This window comes from Balaenoptera musculus, chromosome 17 (genome assembly GCF_009873245.2).
Source record: "Balaenoptera musculus isolate JJ_BM4_2016_0621 chromosome 17, mBalMus1.pri.v3, whole genome shotgun sequence".
NCBI lineage: Eukaryota > Metazoa > Chordata > Mammalia > Artiodactyla > Balaenopteridae > Balaenoptera > Balaenoptera musculus.
Genome location: NC_045801.1, coordinates 1063244 through 1082382, shown reverse-complemented (window position 1 = coordinate 1082382; position 19139 = coordinate 1063244). Strand labels below are relative to the sequence as shown.

General features: G+C 65.7%; 1 protein-coding gene across 1 annotated transcript in view; it reads right to left on the bottom strand.

The window, feature by feature from the left end:
- Positions 1 to 19139, bottom strand: part of ZC3H3 (zinc finger CCCH-type containing 3) — an 82329-nt gene that overhangs the window by 15916 nt on the left and 47274 nt on the right. The window contains exons 5-9 of the mRNA XM_036830902.1: positions 10243 to 10430; positions 5256 to 5298; positions 5021 to 5182; positions 4869 to 4938; positions 2818 to 2949 (exon numbers count right to left, since the gene is read on the bottom strand). Coding sequence (XP_036686797.1) covers positions 2818 to 2949; positions 4869 to 4938; positions 5021 to 5182; positions 5256 to 5298; positions 10243 to 10430 — 595 coding nt within the window. The remainder of the gene's footprint in view (positions 1 to 2817; positions 2950 to 4868; positions 4939 to 5020; positions 5183 to 5255; positions 5299 to 10242; positions 10431 to 19139) is intronic.

The following is a 19139-nucleotide window of genomic DNA, read 5'->3' as shown; positions in this document are numbered from 1 at the left end:
GCACCACAAATCAGAGAGGAAAGAACGGACAGCTTAGCACGTATCTGCGGGGAAAGGCTCACTACGTGGAAGAAACGAAGCGAGGTCGCACCTCACACCACAGGCTAGGTAACAGGAACACCGAGCCTCCCCGACACTCCCCTTCCTCAAAGGGCTGTGAAGCACTGCACTAATGTATGTACGTATTTACTTACTTACTTATTTATTTATGGCTGCATTGGGTCTTTGTTGCTCCGTGTGGGCTTTCTCTAGTTGCAGTGAGCGGGGGCTACCCCTCGTTGCGGTGCGCGTGCTTCCTGCTGCGGTGGCCTCCCTTGTTGCGGAGCACGGGCCCTAGGCGTGCGGGCTTCAGTAGTTGCGGCACGGGGGCTGAGTAGTTGTGGCTCGCGGGCTCTAGAGCACAGGCTCAGTAGTTGTGGCTCACGGGCTTAGCTGCTCCACGGCAGGTGGGATCTTCCCGGACCAGGGCTCGAACCCTTGTCCCCTGCATCGGCAGGCAGACTCTCAACCACTGTGCCACCAGGGAAGCCTCCTGCACTAACCTCGTAATCTTCACAACCTTCCTACATGCTAAGTACTACCGTTACCCCAATTTTACAGAAAGGAAACCGAGGCCCAGAGGGTGAACAACTTGTGCAGGGCCACGGCCGCGAGCAGACTGGGGTCTGAGCCCCATCCAGAGCCTCGCCTCCACCCCGCCTCACCGCAGCTCGTAAAGCCAAACTGGAGAAGGCGCAGGAGGGGCGCGTGGCCTTGGGTGGGGGCAGATCCTGGAACCAGACCCACATGGAGAAAAATGGAAGGACGCTCCCATAAAAACAGGAAGGATTTCAGCCTGAGAAAGGGTACCTGGGGCAAGTTATCAGGCGGTGACAAGGAGACGCTATCTGTGACTCCAAAGACTGATATGACGGGACAAAGAGCCTCCGAAGGGCAGGAGGAAGCAGGGGACAGGGGCGGAGGGGCCTCTCCAGCAGGCAGAGAGCCCCTGGAAGGCCAGACCCTGACACACGCAGGGGCAGGGCGAGAAGGAGGTCGAGGAGAGTGTGTGAGGGCGGCACAAGGGCCGGGACGCAGCCGGGCGGGGGCTGTCGGTACAGAGGTGGCCGCGGATGAGACTGCACGTGCGCTGCGGCAGGAGGGGCTGGAGACGCGCGACACCCCAGCTGCAGTGAGCGCCCTGACCACAAGCTGTGAACACGAGGAAGAGGAGCCAGGGTGCCGGGAGGGACGGCCGTTCCAGGGCAGGGGTGGGCTGCGCGTCCTGCAGCGCCAGAAGGCACCTGGGGACCACGCGAGCCACCGGAGGGCGACAGTGCGGTCGCGGCGGGAGTCAAGGAGTCGGGGAGTCGGCACTGCTACGCACTCCCGGGGGGGGGGGGCAGGCAGGGAAGGGCGCGCTCCCTCTGAGGGCAGCGCTGGTGGCGGTGCTCTGACGCGGCGGACAGAGCAGCAGGGCTGCTAGCGCCGCGCCTCACAGAGGTGTGCCCCACGGCACGCGCGTTAACAGCTGCTCCGCCGACCCGACAGCAAGGGACCAAGGCCACCCCGCCGCCAGCGCCAGGAGTGACGGGGCTCGCGCAGAAAGCTCTGCGGCGGCGACCCTGTGACGTGTGGCCACTGGACCACCCGAGGTGACAGGCGTCCCACAGGAGGACGCCGTGTCCCCAAGTGTCCTGAGAGTCCGGAGGGACAAAGTGAGGAGACGCGAGGGGCTGACCGCTGAGCCTCAGGCCCAGGAGCAGCGCCTGGCCCCCGAAAAGGGGAAGGAGCAAGGACCTACTCCGGGCCTAAATTACCCACAAGGAAAGGGAACGTGCCTCTTTAACAAGCCAGCGCTTTGTGAAGCACGGTTAACAATTCCACTTGATTCAGTGGAATATTATAAACTCTCTGGGGCCCATCTGAGGACTTCCACTTCAGGAGCAAGGTGACGACTCAGCACTTTTTATATTATTTAGAGAATAAAATTAACCCTCGCCGGCCCAGGCTGCTGCCTCTGCTCCCGCCGGATCCGGCCTGCTCAGCGCTTTTCCCACCTATAATTACCAGCCGCCGTCCACCGTGCGGCAGCCTCGCAGCGCCCACACGCCGAAAGGGAGGCACTAAGCACTTCCACTAATAGAGGCAGACCTTAAAGACCGCTTTGATATTTTCATTTAAATGGAATCTCTTACAATAATCATCCCCAGCCTCCGGGGGTCCTGCCCCCAGCCCCACCTGGGCTGCTCGGGACCTGCCTGCTGGGCCCCGCCTCCAGGAAGGGCCGCACTCAGGGTCACCGCCGGCTCCGCTTGGGGCCCTGGGTCTGCGGAGCCCAGCCCGGCCCAGCCCTTAGGCTTGGGCAGGAGGAAGAGGATTCGGGGAAGGGCTCGACCGACTGGAGAGAGCCGGCGCAGGACGGGAGGGGAGCCGGCCCCGCACTGCCACGCGCTCCCCTTGCGCAGGGCCCAGGCCTGGTCCCCCACGGCAGACCACGGGTCCCCGAGGCAGGGCGGTCACTCACAAGCGTGTGGGGAAGGGGTGGCAGCGGGCCTTGCTGCAGCCCCTAGGCTGGTGAGGGGGCTCCCTCTCGGGGCACCGGGACCGAAGAGGCCTGTGCGGGGGGCCCCCACGGCCTGTGCGGCCTCCCCGCTGCCCCGCAGGCCCACGGGGGCGGGCCGTCCCTGAAGGAGCCGCGGTGGCGCGGAGGGCACCCGCTTCTCAGCTTCTCAGCTGCCGGCAGCTCTCCCACAAAGCGGAGCTGAGCTGAGCCCACAGGCGAGCGTGCCCGGCGAGGACGCAGCCACGAGCCCCTCCCGCCGCCCCGCCTCTCACCTTCGCGCCCAGCGGGCAGTAGCCTTTGAGGAAGTCGGTGCAGACCTCCGCCCTGCGGGACACGTAGACGTGGCTGTAGGGACAGTTGCTGTTGCTGCAGATTCCTTTCAGGAAGTAGGAGCACACGGGCATCTGGGGGGGCGGGAAGGCAGTGAGGCTGAGGGCAGGCCACTTCCCCCGAGCCCCCTCCTCAGCCCACTTCACAGGCAGGAACGCCGGGGCCCCACCCAGGGCTCCACCGCCAGGCATGAGCCACACACTGACTGTGGAAATAAACACAGTGCTGGCCAGCAGGAGGGGCCGCCCACCCTGAAGTCAGACCCTCAGCCTCCCCAGAAGGTCGCCCGGGCAGAGCACGTCTGCCCTCACACGGTCCAGATGAGGATACTGAGACAGGGGACCCAGCCCAGCAGGCTGGCTCAGGCCCAGATGTGCTGTCACCTGAGTCCATCACCTGCCCCGAGCCTGTCTGGTTTCCAGGGTGTAGGGCTGGGGTGGCATGGGCCAGGAGGAGGTTGGTCTAGAAGAGCAGGGCTGGGGGGTAGGAGGGAGGCGGCGCAGGGGGGCTCTAGCTGGGGTGTCAGCCCATAGGGCCTGAAACCCAGCAGAGTTTCCAGCTGCCTGATGCGTGGACAGCTGGCAGCGTCCGTGAACTGGAGACCTGACTTGGCCGGTGAAGCCTGGCCGCGGGGCTCTGCTGAGCACTGACCGCAGGCGGGCACTGTGGGGCACTGGTGCAGGCGGCAGGCTCCCAGCACCCCGGCCCGTCGGCAGGTGGGCCCAGGGGAGACCTGGTGGGGGACACAGGGTGCGCAGCCCCCCTTCTCCCCCGTGGGGGGACTGAGGCCTGAGGGCCAGCGGACGGCGGGAGGGGAGGGTGTGTGCCTCTGAAGTCGCTCATGCTGACCCCTGAAGCCGCCACTCTTCCAGGCAGCAACGACTCCTGGGTTGGGGCCCCTGGGGTGAGCCCTGCCCCTCCTGCAGGCCAGCCTCCTGGGGGGATGGAACCTTGCCAGGAGCTGTCACCCTGTAGGTCTCACACCCTCCACAGGCCTCACACCTCTCGGGGGGCCTCCTCCCTCCGCTGTCAGACCTGCCTGCCCTGCCCACGTGGTCCCCGGGCACCCCCCCACTGCTGGCCTCTCCCGGCCGGACTCCTCACCACACCCCACTGGACTCCTGCCTGCCTGCAGAGGACACACAGGGGCTTCGAAAAGCCACTTTTCTGGGGAGAGGCGTGGGGTGGGGGGAGCTGAATACCAGTACAGCTGAGGAGGGAAGGAGAGAAAGCAGAGAAACAAAGGGTGATTTAGCGAGGAGACTTTATTTTTAATTGTCTTTTAACTGCAGCGCAGAAGGGAGCGGCCGGCCTGGGGCTGGCAGCGCCTTGGCTGCAGACAATTCCCTTAATGTGCGCTTTGATACAGGGCCCAAATTAGCGCTAATAAAAAGGGGTAATAAAGCCAACTCTTGCACCAAACGGAACTCCTCTAGCTGTCAGCACCATTATCAAGAGGAAACTGCGTTCTCATTTCAATTAACCTTGTTTGCACTCAGCACGTCCACACAAATAACAATAACATTAATTCAGGGCGCTGGTGCGGGGCTTCCGCGTTAGACAGCTCAGAGCCTGCACCGGCTTTGGAGCTGGAGCTAATGAACCCGAAACTCGACGTGAATTTCCAAATTGCTCACAGCAGAGTTTCGAAGCTCTACTAGGGAGAAAAATGCTGATTCTTTTCAAGTTCCTCAAGGGGAAAAGCTGCAGCAGCAGCACGCCTCTGCCTGATCCCGCCTCCCCTGACCCGCTGCAGCCCCCGCTCCGGGCGGCGGGCGGCCCCCCGGCCAGCACTGACCCCTGACCTCAGAGCTCCCCGCACTGTGGGGGGCCCAGCTGTGCGCCCCCCTCCGCCACGGCCCAGCCCCACGCAGCTGCCCCTCGCCAAGCCCAGGCGCACCTGGGGGCCACTGGGCACGTGGCGGGCTGGAGGGGCAGAGCCTCCAGGTCCCACCCCCCCACCCACGGGCGCAGGGGACAGGGGAAAACTCACCTTCTCCTTGGAGACGTGGTGGGAGAAGGGGCAGGTCCCGTCCGTCTTCTTGCACGTGCCCCGAACAAACCTAGGCAAACAGGGAGGGTCTGAGGGGCGGGGAGTCCGCGCCAGCCCCCACCCCACCTGCAGGGAGGCCGCGGCGGGCGCACCTGGTGCACACGGCCACCTTCTCGGGGTCGTGGATGTAGGGGCAGTGCTCGCCGCGGTTGCACCTGCCGAAGCGGTTGTAGTACATGCAGTACTCCTCCTTCCTCCGCCGCCGCCTCTGCCGCGCCTGCCGCACGATGGCCAGGCTGCGCTGCACGGCCCGGCTGGGGAGGGGGCAGACGTCCATGAGCCCCGGAAGGACGGGGAGCACCCCGCCCCCAACCCCAAGGGACGTACCTGGCCAGGGAGCGGCTGCAGCTGCTGGCAGGGTCCAAGCGGCCTGTGGGGGGGAGAGGCCGGTCACTCCAGGCCCACCGCCCCGGGCTCTGCCCTCTCCCCGCTCACCTGCCTGGCACCGGCCCCCTGGGATGCCCCACCCTCAGCCCCACCCTCAGGAAACCCCTCCTGGTTTCCCTCCAGGAAACCGCTTGCCCTCCTGGACCCCTGCCAGGCCACCTCCCAGCCCCGTGCAGGGGAGAGGCCGAGGCCAGAAGGCAGAAGCGGGCGGGGACGAAGGCTCAGGGACCAGGTCTGGTGGCACAGCTCCCTGAGGCCGCCCTGGTTGCTGGCCAGTGGTCTTTTTTTTTTTTTTTTTAAATTTATTTATTTATTTATTTATTTTTGGCTGCACTGGGTCTTCGTTGCTATGCACGGGCTTCCTCTAGTTGTGGCGAGCGGGGGCTACTCTTCGTTGCGGTGCGCGGGCTTCTCACTGTGGTGGCTTCTCTTTGTTGCGGAGCACGGGCTCTAGGCGCGCAAGCTTCAGTAGTTGTGGCACGTGGGCTTGGCAGCTGTGACTTGCGGGCTCTAGAGCACAGGCTCAGCAGTTGTGGTGCACGGGCTTAATTGCTCCACAGCATGTGGGATCTTCCCGGACCAGGGCTCGAACCCGTGTCCCCTGCATTGGCAGGCGGATTCTTAACCACTGCGCCACCAGGGAAGTCCCTGGCCGGTGGTCTTCTCTCAAGGCAAGTGGTCCCAGGAACAGTGGGTGGTGGGGCTTCCCTGCCACCTTCCTCTGTCTGGAGCAGAACCCAGGGACGCGTGACCTGAGTGGGGTCTGGGAATGCCAGCTGGTAATGCAGTAGCTAAGAATAGCTTATTTAAAGCGTCATAAGATAAAAACAAAAAAGATGTGTATGGCCACAAATCCTGAAATCCTCACTGCCAGGCCCTGAGGAAGCTGTGTGCCGACCTCGGCCTGCGTTGTGTGGCTGGAGGCCCTGGCGGGTACCCGCTCCTCACAGTTTCGGAGGCACCTTGTAAGACACTCCTCAAAACCCCAAGTGCACAGACCAAGCAAGGCCTCTCCGAGGTCACTGACTGTGGCCTGAAGGGGAGTTGCTCACAAAGTGGTCGGTGGCGACAGGAAGGGAACAGGTGGACGCTCAGCCAGGGCAGCTGGGGTTCGGGTGGGGCTGGGCCCTGGGGGCAGGGGACGCGGGGCAAGCGAGTGGCGCTGTCTTCTGCGGTGTGAGCTCACCCTGCAGAAGGGGCATCTGGGCTAATATACGGCTCCCGCCTGCCTTTTTGATACCAGGTCACTCCCCAGGACCAAGGCGGGCCGGGCAGGGTGAGAGCTGCTCAGGACGGCCACAGTTCCTCAACACACACATGACCCTTCCCAGACCAGATCCGGTTTCCCACAGGCAGCTGCTGAAATGGATCCGGCAGCAGGAGGCACGAGTGACATCACTCAGAAATTCTAGGGACCTGAGGCGATGACAAAGCATCCCAGGTTTAAAAAGGGACACCCCCAAGCTGCCTGGCCCCAAGCCCCCCGCCCCACCGGAGCCGGAGCCACGTGGGAGGCCTGGGCAGGCGGCCCTCCTGTCACCTGTAGGGCCCTCTCCCTGGCTCGCCCCAGGGCATCCTTTCCCAGGGCCCGCTCAGCTTGGTCTCCCGAGCTCCTCACCCAGTCACACCAGTGTTCTGACACTTCACTTGGCCTGTCCAAACCCAAACCCCTTTGCGCCCCACAGGCCGGACCCTCAGACGCCCTCCTCCACATCCCACCCTCTGCTAAGCCCTGACCGCTCCCTGGACGCTCTGTGAGCCCGTTCTGGGCCAGTGCCCTCACTGCCCTGCTGGCCAGCGTCTGCCCTCCTCTGACCCTCAGTCTCCTCAAGTTAAAAAAGGCGGCTCCAGGGCTGTGCCGCAAGACCCCGGCAGGAGGGAAGTGCTCTGCACGGTGGCCCAGGCGGCTGAGTTACTGTGTGAATGGGGGAAGGGAACGCGATGACACAGAAGGGAGAGAGGGGGCTCAGAGCGTGAGGGCTGGCGGGGAGGGGGTCTTAGGATGGCTCCAGGCCATACTAGAGTCTGGTTTCCAGGCCGGGGACACCCATCCTCGGGGTGGCAGTGGAGGCCAGTCCAGATGGCATGCGGTGGCCCTCCACCTGCCAGCCTGAGGGCGACGGTGCAATCTGATCACTGCCGGTGAGCGCGGCTGCCGGGGCAGCCACCCAGGCTGCCGGCGACGCTGTGGCGCCATCTGCCCCCGCCAGGGGCCGCTGTCGCCATGTGCCTGCCTGTCAGGGCGGCCCGCAGGCCTGGCCTCTGGTCGGGGCAGGGGGCGGGCAGGTTTACTCCTCTTTCCACTTCTGCTCTTAAAAAAAATGCCAGTGCAGGGCCCGGTAGGAGTTTTTACAAGAACAGGAGGCACCTTTTCAAATACTTTGCAGTGCTAAAAAATGCACATAAAGTAGCTGTTTGAAAAGAGGCGTGGAGGCGCTGAAAAGTTCAGCTGAAAACCCTTGGCGACCTCGGAGCAGGAGGCACTGAGCCTTCCGGAGAGCTTGCACTTCCCAGGGGTCTTCCCAAAATAGACTCAGGCGGGGAGGCAGCCCCCCGCCCAGGCAGCGACTCAGACACCGCCCCCCCCCACCCCCCCGCACTACCTGCCCAGGGCGCGTGGTGGCAGGTCAGCAGCAGCAGGGAGACTGCCCACCACAGCCTACTTCTGCCTCGGTCTGGGGCCTGGGGCTCAGGAGAAGCCTGGGAGCCGGGCCTGCAGCCCAGGCCGAGCGAGGCGGCTCTGGCAGGGGGACGCGGGGCTTCTGCTCCACTGCAGGGACCTGCTGGCTCTCGGGGCCGAGGCACAGGCCAGGCCCAGTGGAGCCCCCGTCACAGCCACCGCCTGGGGGGACCCCCGCCAGGTTCCAGGCCGAAGCATGTGGGGAGGGGTCCCAGGGTTGGGCCCTTCGGGTGGGCAGACCTTAGACCTGGGAGGAAGTGCTTGGCCCCGGGGTTCCAGGGAAGCGGGGTTTGCCTGCTAGAAGGCCCTGCCCCTGGGGCTTGGGAGCTGGGCAGGGCAAGGCTCTCCCCAACGAAGCCTGGGATGGCTCGGGCACCCCAACCAGGGGCTGATGCTGTCCCAGAGAGGCCGGCAGCCAGGAGGAGAGGGGGTGGAGCCCCCGCCCCCTCCCAAGGAGGCCTGCACTTTCTCGCTGAAGTCAAAGCTCTGTCGACTCCGGAGGAGAAAATTTCTTTCCTTAATTATCATTCACCTAAGTGGGCTGCCGGTCCACAGGCATTCCCACAGCTGGGAGCAATCCACCTGCCTTACAGCCAAGAGTCGGCCACCCGTGTGGGGGTCCAGGCCGCTGCTGCTGTGTTGGGCCGGCCTCGTGCCCCCAGGACAGGCTGCCCTGTGGTCTGTGCTCCAAACCCCACCTCCCAGCCCCGACCCTGAGGTGGGAGGGCTGAGCCCCAGGGCTGCCCGCAGGGGCGGGTCGGCAGGGAGGAGGCCTCCACCCCCACCTCACCTCACCTAATCGCCCAGAGGCTGGAGGGCTGGGGGAAGAGGGGTGGGGAAGGCCAGGGCGCCACCCTGCAGCCGTCCTGTCCCCACCGCTCTGTCTGAGCAGGGAGGTGGGACCCTGCGGAGCTCAGCACTTGGAGGGCAGCGGGCTCAGCGTGGCATCCTCCCCGGGGAGAAGTGCCCCACAGTCCCTAACGCCGGCCCCGCCCACCGGCTCTCACGGCACCCCGGGGCAGCGGCTCGAAGGTGGGGCCCCGCAATGCCTGTGGGCTTGTCTGGATGCCCGGGCACCCACGGCCCTGTCCAGCCCGCCAGCAGGCCTGGCTGCGGCAGCCCCGTGAGGGGCCCGGCTCAGGGGCAGCAGCAGGCTGGAAGCGGCCGTGGACAGAGGAGGGGTCTGAGGTCCCTGCCCTCTGAGATGCCCACAGCTGCGTGTGGGCCCCACAGACTACGAGCCCACGTGCTACAGGCCCGCTGAGCTCTGGTGTCAGAGGCAATCGGGGTGGGGCAGGGCTGTCCCCTGACCCCAGGCCCCGGCCCCCCGGGCTGAGGCTCACCGAAGCCCCTGAGGAGCCCGGCCAGGGCTGTGCACCCGCTCCTCCACCACCAAGCTCTCGAGGTCGGGGCAGAGGCCCTGGGAGGCCACACAGCCCAACCCCGCAAGGTGGGAAGCAGGCACGAGGCGGGCGGAGACTGCCTGTCCTGGGGAGCCCGGGGCACCTGGCCTGGAATTCAGCAGCCGGGCGCCCCAGGCCAACAGACCGAGGCCCTGGGAGAAGAGAGGCAGGGCTTCCGGGAGGGGCCCTCGGGCTGTCACCCACGCCCCGCCTCCTCCCTGGACCGGGCCTCTTCTCCCTCCTGCCCCTTTGGGTGGGTCGGGCTGGGGGCTGGGGGTAGCTGGGCCTGTGCAATCCCCGTACCACCTGCAACCTCTCCCTGTTTTTTTCCCTTTTCGACAGCAAAGGAAAAGAGTAAAATTGGACTGAAACCAAAATATTTTTCTAGTTAACGTGCACACTAAGCAAATCCAAAGCATCTCCTTCTCCGCAGCCTGGGGGCGCATGTGGTGGTGACGGCCTCCAGGCACAGCGGGGAGGCGTTGCCAAAGCGATTAGGCACCGCAGCCCCAGGTGTTCACTCGCCCAGGCCGCGTTTACCATACCTGGCTCATCTCCTTTGTCCAGGAGCAAAACACAGAAAATCAGAGGCGGCTTAGCCAAGCAAGAGGCAGGTGCGCCCGAGCAGTCCCTGGGGGGCCTCCCCATCGTGGCCGCTGCCAGCCTTGTGAGGGGCAATTCCTGAGGCTCTGCGAGCAGGAGTGAAACGGCCCTGGGGCTGGGGCGCTGTCTGGGGAGCCCTCGCTCGGGCCGGCTCCGGGAGAGCCCCACGCCCCGGGCCTCCGACCGGTGGCCAGCCTAGAGCAACGGTGCACGCACAGCCCTCACCCGCCAGGAGCCTCACCTGCGCGCAGGAGGGGCCTGCTGCCCCCGTCGCTGCCGGGCCGGCCATAGGTCTTGGAGAGCTTGTTGGCCGACACCTTGTAGAGGACGCCTCCGATGCAGCGGTAGCCTTTGTTCCGCCACCGAGGGGAGCCGGGCTGGGCTTTCCCACCTGCTGCAGCAGTACGCAGGCCGTTCAGCACCAAGGACCTGCAAGGACAGGGAACGCCTGTCAGCCCAGCCCCAGGGCCCGCGGTCGGGAAACCTCTGCCCCCCGCCCTCCGCTGGCACAGGAGGGGGCACCCTCAACCCCACCAACCAGGCTGGGGCTGAGCCTCCCCCTCCAACACGCGCGCCCCTGCGACACAGCTTCGAGAGGGCTCCTTTGTGCCCTCGGTGCTTGCACTAAGGCGGCCCTGAGGGTCTACTCCAAGGCCTGTGGCCGTCACCACTGCCCGGGAACACCTCCTGGACGCTGCCCCAGTGGTGCCACCCCGGCTTTGGGAAGGCCGTGCTGTGGGGTCAGCAAGCTCCACTGCCCGCCCTCCCCGCCTCTCTTTCCACTGCACGGAGGGCCCTGCACGGAGACTGGGAGGGGACAGGCTCACAGACCCCGCTCCCGCCGGCAAGCTGTGTCGGGGGAAAGACTGAAGTCTCGAGGTCAAGGGCTGACAGAGGACTGAGCCGCCTGTCCTGGGATTAGCGGACGCCCAGGCCAGCCCAAGGGCAGACGGGTCGGGAGAAGTCCCCCGACAGACACACAGCGGGCAGCGGCCGCACAGCCCCAGACCCAGGTCCCACAGATGGTGGGCCTGCAGCTGCCCTGGTGGACCTGCTCCCCGAGCTGCCACGAGGGGTCCAAGGCCCTCCCGCTGCCCAGGGCCTCAGGGCTCCAGAAGGACTTGGCCTTGCCCCCCCCCCTCCCCGTGCATTTCAGCAGGAATCTGTTTATGCAAATTGAGCTTAATTCCCTATGAGCTCAGATTCTAATCATCACGCTGTCACCACCCAGTGTACATTCGGGCCCCACTGGCAAACCTGGGCAAGGGGGCACCGGCTGTCGCGTGAGCATCACCTCTACCCGAAGATGGCCCCCAAGCAGCAGGAGGGGCGGGGCGTGAGGAGGGTGGCCCTACTGCAGGCAGTGCCACCAGCGGCAGCTTGGGGCCCAGCAGAGGAGCCAGCTGAAGTCAGGGCCCGTCCTGGGGCACACATGGCACCCTCCCTCTGGGTTCTCCAAAGTGCTCCCGTTGAGGCCCCCACGCCCTGCAGCCCCTTCCCCTGGGAGCATATGAACCCCAACTCCACCTGGGCAGCAGTACACCCTTTCCTGGCTCCCTAGGGCCAGTGGGGGGGCGCCCAGACCTGGGTCTGAAGCGCAGACGGGACGCGGCAGGCCTCCGGGCACCCTAGCACGCAAGCTGGCCCACCCCTTGGCCTCCATCTCTCCATCTGCGAGTTGGGGGTCGTTGTAACCAGCCGAGTGAGCCGGGCGCTGGGGGCCCGAAGCGGCAGCGCCAGGCGGGAGGCCGAGGAGGACTTCCCGCCAGAAAGCACGCAACCCAGCTTCCCTTAATTAAAACTTAAGTTCACAAACACCAAACGTGGAGCGAAGGACTCCTGCCAAGGGTCCTCGGCAGCCCGGCCCACACTGGCCGTGCCGACAGGCCCCAGCTGCCCTCTCACGGGGCATGTGGGCATCCTCTGGGGGAGGAGCCAGACCTCTAGGCTCTCCCGGACCTTGGGACCGCAGATCTACCCGCTGTGGCCTCAGGGCACCTGCCCTGTCCCCTGGGCTCGCACCAAGGCCAGGTGGAGGTGTGAGGAGGGGCAGGCCTGGGTGGGGTCTCCTCCCCTCACTGCAGAACGCTGTCAGCCTTGGGAGCCGGGGACCCTCTGCAGGAGCTGTGGCTGCTGCCCGAAATGCACAGCTTGGCCCGAGTCCTGAGCCCCAAGGTTGAGAGCAGAGCCCAGGCCAGTGGCCGCCACAGCTCACTTAGCCCGAGGCCGAGAGGCCCCCGACAGCCCCAGCGCCCAGCCCCGCACCGTCCCGAGTCCTCAGAGGTCTCCCCGCCCACAAAGCAGCAGCCCTTTCATCTGCCAGCCCTGGGCCAGGGGCAGCGTCGGGGCCCTCTCACTCCACAGCCCCCACCTGTGCACCCAGGGTTGCCCCCCCGAGTGCCGGCGGCTCGTGGCACCCAGGCCCTCACCACGGGGTGGCCGCTCAGGGCCGGCCCCCAGCCTCCGGCACAGGCTGTGCATCGCGACCGTGGGACTGCGCTTGCCGGGAACGAAGACGCGCTAAGCCGCCCCTCCCCTTACCAGGGGCACCCCCTCTCCCACCTGCCTCTCCCTCCGCCCACGGAGCTGGCCCCCATCAAACGTGAGAGACGGGGGGAGGGAGGGAGTCAGGCCCTTCGAGGGGTGAGAAAGCTCCCCACCTGTGGGCACGCGCTCCTGGCTGAGGCCGGACAGGGACAGACCACCGCCCCCAGAGGCAGCCACGCAGGCGACGCCGCGGGATTCAAGCAGCACGTGGCAGCCCAAGGGAAGAGGAGGCCCGCCCAGGCAGGGCCCAGCGGGGTGGAGGCCAGCAGGTCCTGGGGTCAGAAGGAGCTGGAAGCTTCAGGGCAGAGCATGCGCCGGCCCCCTGGGCGGCCCCCCACGAGGGCCTGCGCCCCGCCGCTCTGTGCAGGGAGGAGCCTCAGTCTGGGGCTGTTGCTGGCCCCCCCGCCCCGGAGAAGAAGCGGCCCTGTTAATCACTGCCCTCCGCAATTTGCTCTTACAGCTAAAACGCCCGTCCCAGGTGACGCTTCTTTCTCGCGACAACGTTGATTATTCTCATGGATGAACACGACCGACCGATCCATCCCCCTTCCGACCCGAAAAGCCATGTCCCTGGGCTCTGGTGCAGTGACGGGGCGACTGCGGGCCTCTGGGAGGAGCGGAGGCGCAGCAGGCCTCCTGCGCCGAGGCCCCGGCTCTGCGCTCACAGTCTGTGCTCTACACCTGGGCCCGAGGACCCCGCGTGCCTGGGCGCAGGGCTGCAGCACGACAACAGCCCTGGACCCACAGCTCCCAGGGGCACCCCAGGAGCCTGGGAGCCAAGCTGGGAGAAGCTGCATTCCCAGATGGTGCCCTGGGGCTGCCTGGGGGAGGTGGATGCACCCAAAGAACTTGGGGAGGGCTGGCGAGGGTTGGGGAGGGCCCCCCGCCCATGGAAACCGGCCTGGCCTGCAGTCTCGCAGAGCCGCCTCTGCCCTTCCCTCTCCCGCTGGTCCCACTGACTTTGGACCTGTGGCCCGGCAGGTGCCGGGCAGGCGGGGGCTGGAACAGTGGGCTGGGGGGCCCCCCCGCCCCAAACGCCTTGTAGCTTTTCACTGCCGTGGGTGTCACAGCACTCCAGTAAATTGTTACACTAATGGAGAGGACAGCCTTTGGAAACGAACTGTATTGAGAAGAGGGAATAAAATTAATGAGATAATAGCAGGGCCAAGGACCCAGAGAACACGCCTGCCCTCGCTGCAAGGGCCTGTAATTCCTTTTCTACAACAGGAGCCTCAGATCTAAAGCTTCTCCCATCCGTCCGGCAGGCCCCTGCCGCCAGGAAATTTCATTAACGCTGGAAAATAGGAAAGGTATTAAGCGTGGATAATGAAGGCCAGGGAGGGAACCGTGCCTTACGATAGTCCTCCTTCTCGCCTTTGTGATGGGAGGCATGAACTTTCCCTTCAAATCCATTTCTAATCCATTTGAAATACTACAGCAAATTATCTTTCCTTCAGCCCGAAAGCGGCCAGCCAATTTACTCCGAATAGCAGTGACAATGCCCCAGGATTTATCACCATAACCTTGACTACTCTGGGGTGAGGGCTGGGCCACCCCTCGGCCCCCTGGGGGCCACGAAGGACAGGTGGGGGGGAGATAACGTTCTAAATGAAAAGCGGCAGTAATGGGGAGAAAGACACACACGCCACAAAAGTAGGTTTAAAAAGAAAAGCGGTCCGCGTGCCCGCTGTCTGGGGAGCAGCTAGAAACTTCTAGGCCCAAGGCCATCCAGGAACTCCAAGGGGCTCTGCCCTCTGAGGCCCCTCTCACCTGCTGTACCCGGGAAGCGAGTAGAAAGTCCCAGGGAAAAGGGACCCGAGAGACGGGGCGTCAGGGTCTGGGTAAGACAGGAAAGCTCTCCCCAAGGAGCCAGGATGAGCGTGACGCATCCTCTGCTCGGCCTGCGGGGCGCACTGCTGTCAGCGGCCGAGTGCCCAGCCTGCCAGGGCTCCCCCACCCCCCAGCGGTTTCGAAGGCTGGCCCTGGACACCCAGGCTCCCTGGCCACTGCCCAAGCAGGTCTGTGTAGCCCCCAACACCGTGCGCAGGGCGCCCCTGCTGCGGGTCTGCTTCTCGGGCTGCACGGCTGAGATGGGCCCAGCCAGGGCATCCTCGGCTAAGCGGCCTGGCAGCCTGGGGCACAGGTGTGCATGCACGGAGTGGACAGGCAGACCAGCTCCTGAACACCACGCACCTCGCCTGCCCCAGTGCACCCAAGACCCTGGGCCGAGGACAGGCAGCCTGCCGGGCCACGTCACCTGAAGGCCCACAGAGTGGCTCCTCCTAACAGAGGGCACAGTCGGGTGCAGGGAGGCAAGGGGCAGGGAGCCGGCCTGGCCCTGGAGACCCTGGAAGCAGCCCCAGCCTCCAGGACACCCTGGGCAGGGTGAGCGTCACCCTGGAGCTGCGCCCGGGTGCCCGGGCCTCCTCGCCAGGTCCACTGGCCTCTAAACCGACACTGCCTCAGGCCGCCAGCACAGCCCCGCCGGGCTCCTCCTCGGCTGTCACTGCTCAGGTGGGATGGCAGGACCACACTGGAGCTGAAGGGGCCCCGCTCCGGCGCATCCACTGCTGAGGGCCAGGCCTCTCAGCACCCAGTCCTAAGGCAGCCTGGCACAGGCCACGTGGACCCAGAGCGGGTGGGAGAGACCCTGCCGGGGACAGAGCCAGGCCCAGGGAGCCCGCGCCCGGACGAGAAGTTGCTGGCGGAACCGACGGCTATGTTCCCACGGGAAGGCCCCCCAGGCACAGAGGCGTTTTGCTGGCACCTTCTTCCCAGTCCCCCCAGTCTGCTCCCCTCCTCCGCACGCCCCGCCCCGCCCCGGGATGGGGACGCAGCCCAGACCTCTGTCACCGTCACCGAGGAAGCTGCCCTCTCGCCCCAGAGGCAGTCTGGGGTCCTGCCCTCATTCACGGCTCCCTGGTGGGGTCCCCGTCCCATCAGCTGGTTTGAAAGCTGCAACGTCTGCTCAAGCTCCCCGCGCTCCACCTGCCCCCCTGCAGGCGGGTCTCTCGGGCCCTCACCGGCCACTGCTTCCTGGAGGGCACTGTGACCCCCCTCGAGCCGGGCCTGCGCATGGGCCGTCCCTCTGCCTGTCACACGGGTCTGCCTGGAGACCAAGCTCAGACGTCAGGTCCTTGGGAAGCCTCCCCCAAACCCCGACGGCTCACTGTCACGGGCCCCAGGCCCCGCATAGGGCCGTGTCACACCTGGGAGCGAGCACCACGGGGCGGGGGCCGTGCTGGCGAGCGGGGGCTCCAGTGACTGGTGCTGGGTGAACGCACACCAGGAGGGAGGCTGGGGGGCCACCCGGGTCCCGCACACCGGGGTGCCCTGAGGTGTGAGGGGAGACACGCAGACAGGACACCTCGGTGGGCGGGAGACGGGACACGCGGGGCACTTACACCAGGAGAGGCCCCTGGGCTCAGCTGGAGGGACTGAGGCCGGGGCTGGGCAGCGGAGGGCCGGGAGGCGGGCAGGCTGGCCGGGAGCAGAGAAAACAAGCGGGGAAGCATTTTTCAGGAAATGGAGCGGCTTCCACGCAGCTCCAGGCAAGCGGGGAGTGCGCCGTCAGCAGAAGGGGCGCCCGGGGAGGCGGCTGCGCGGCGAATCCCAAGTAGGTCAGGCTCAGCCGCTGCCGCCACCGTGACGGCTGCAAACTGCTTAAGCGGGCTTTCCACGGAAACGCTGACAGCCTGGCTCCCCGCCACAGGCTGTGCCCTCCCAGCCGAGGCCTCACTCGGGGTCCTGGCCGTCGTGCAGGGTATCCTGTCGTGCAGGTGCTGACAGAACGTTCTGGGTTCTGGGGGCGAGGGACAGAGGCCCTCGGGGGCTAGGGTCCAGGAGGGGTGGCAGGGCGGGCTCCCGGGAGCCAGGGACTCAGCGGATGGACGGACGGACGGACGGTGCGGGCCTCGGGATGACTGGGGCCACCTGGCTTCCTAGGACCCTCCTCCCGGCACATGATGTGCTCCTCCTGAGTGTGGTCCCGGCCACCCTGGGGCAGGGGCGAGGTGATGGCTCGGCTTCCCAGGACACACCTGCTCGCAGTGGATGCGGGGCTACGGGTCCGGGGGGGAGCTGAGGCCTGAGGGCCCTGGTGGGTCGCGACAAGGACAGGACGGCCCTGGAGAGGGCGGGCCGGCCCAGGGCACAGGCTGAGCACTTGAGGGTGGAACTGGGGGGGCGGGGGGTGCAGGCAGGGGGCTGGCTCCCACGGGCCCCCCTGACCCAGCAGGACACCTAGGCGTCGTCTCTGAGGGCGCTGCTCCTTCCCAAGGGACCCCGCCCCATCTCTCCCCGGTAACGAACAGAAATGATTCGGGGCGCCCCTGGCCAGCCGGCATCTGGTGGGCAACACTAATCGTGCTGCCTGCAGTACGAGCGCCACGGCTGCAGGAGGCGGGGCTGGGTTGTTTTATGTGCTCACATCTATTCAATTGGTATTTCGATCAATGCATGCATTACAAGCTTTCCCTTTAAGAGCCTAATAAACAACAAGATAGAAAGTAAAATTCTCCATAAAATGACACTTTTAAAAATCCATTTCAGCTGAAGCTATTGGTGTTTTGTATGTTAGCTGCAAAAAACAGGTATTATTGGGCCTTAATGGCCCCACTCCAGAGGGCAGAGTTCAGCTCGCTGGGCTGAGGGGCTGGGGGGGAGGCCAGGATCAGGCAGCCAAATGGCTGGTGTAGCCCAGGGCGGGACCCCGGTCCTCTGCGCCCAAGGGTCGCCCTCCAGGCTGGGCTGTCGCCCAGGGCTCCCCTGGCCCCTGACTGCTGGTCAGTCAGCAGGAAGGGCGGGCCCTTCCTCTGCTCCCTCGGCCCCTCCCACGTCGCTCTCTCTTGCCCACCAACTCCCCCCCACCGCCCCCCACCGGCTCACCGTGCCCGTGAAGTCCAGCCCACCCATCCCAGCCCTCTCCCACAGGGCTGCATCGGGGAGCGGCTCCACGTGGGCAACAGACGAGGGAAGGCTGCTCAGGCAGTAGAGCGCCAGCCCCAGGTTCTCTGGCTCCCAGAGGACACCCCTGAAGGAGCCCTGTGCCAGTCGTCTGGCTCATCCGGTACCCGGCCTTTGCAACCCGAGGACACCCCCGGGCACCATCCGCGATGCCCGGGCTTCAGGTCCAGCCCAGCCTCCACCACCCCTCCACGTCCCACCCTGAGCCAAGACCTCAGACTCTGCCCCCGCCGAGCCCCGAGGGTGCTTCCTCAGGCTCCCTCCTCAAAGCTGGGCCGGCCCGTCAGCCCCTGCTGCCCACACACCATCCTCAGAGCAACCCCTCCTCTGTGCCCTGGTGTCCATGGCTCTGACCCCCATCACCAGGGACGCGGGGACCAGCCCAGAGAGCGCCCCCGCGGAGCCCTGGTGGTGGGACGGGCCGAGGCCCCAGTGAAAAGCCAGGCCACCTAACCTCTGGCAGCAGAGGGCTCGCGCTCCTTGGCCAGGCCTCCCATCACCTACCTGCCTGGCGGCCCATCTCGGGGCCTCTGCCCTCGCACTGCCCGGCAGCCCTGTCGGCTGGCGCTCGGCATGCTCCACCTTGCAGCCGGCCCTGCTCGGGACGCAGCTCGCAACCCCTCGCTCGCTGAGCGCCACGTGGCCTACGGCTCGGGGTTAGAGGGCCCTGGCCACCTACACCCCTCCCCGGCTCTCCAGCTCCCCTCTGGTCCCAGGGCCCAGGGCTGCCACCTGCTCGGCAGGCAGCTCCCTGCACCCCCGCTGCACCTCTGGCTCTCACGCCAGTCGCCCGTGTCCCTCTGGTGACCCCCTAGGACATTCACGCTTGCGTGTACGTCACGAAGGGGCCCCAGCACCTGGACGTGGCCAAGCTGAGAGACACTGGAGGGCAGCCCAAGCGGGAGCATGTGACACAGTGGGAACACGACCAGACCCCCAAATGCTACAAGCCCCAGCCCTCAGGGACCCGCATGTCACCGCTACCTAAAGAGACTCAGGAAGAGAGGAGATGGGGGGGGGCAGGTGCCCCTCCCCCACAGTCCCCAGTGGGACGGCTCCTCCTAGAGTCACACGTGAGCACAGCCTGGCTCCCCGGGGAAGGGGGTGGGGGCTGCGCAGACGGCAGGATCCACGCAACTCCAGGGAAAGGCCCACGAGCTCAACAGCAAAAGCTCCTGAGAGTCAGAGGGCGAGCAGGTAGCTAGCTGCAAAGTGAACACACGCCCGTCAAAGCCTCCAAGACACCAGCAGGACTGGCTGGGGCCACGAGAAAAGGCAAAACAAAACACTAAAGGCGACACCTCAGCAGGTGTGCCCGGAGACAGGCAAAACCCACGCAACACTGTTCCTGCAAGACTGAGACGAGGCAAGCCCTGCACAGCGGGCAGATGAGAAGCTTAAATGCAGGTGGGTGGGTTTGGAGGCTGGCTGGCTGGGGAAGGCTGAGAAACTGAGCCAGTGTTGCTACGGTTCACCTGAAGAATACGGAGGCCAGACACACAGGTGGGTGGTGAGGACGGACAGCCCAGCAAGAGCACAGTCTCCGGCTCTGCATTTCGGTGGGGGGAGGGGCTCGTCTCAGCAAACGTCTCTGGGAGGAGACAAAGAAACCTTGACCCCCCCACC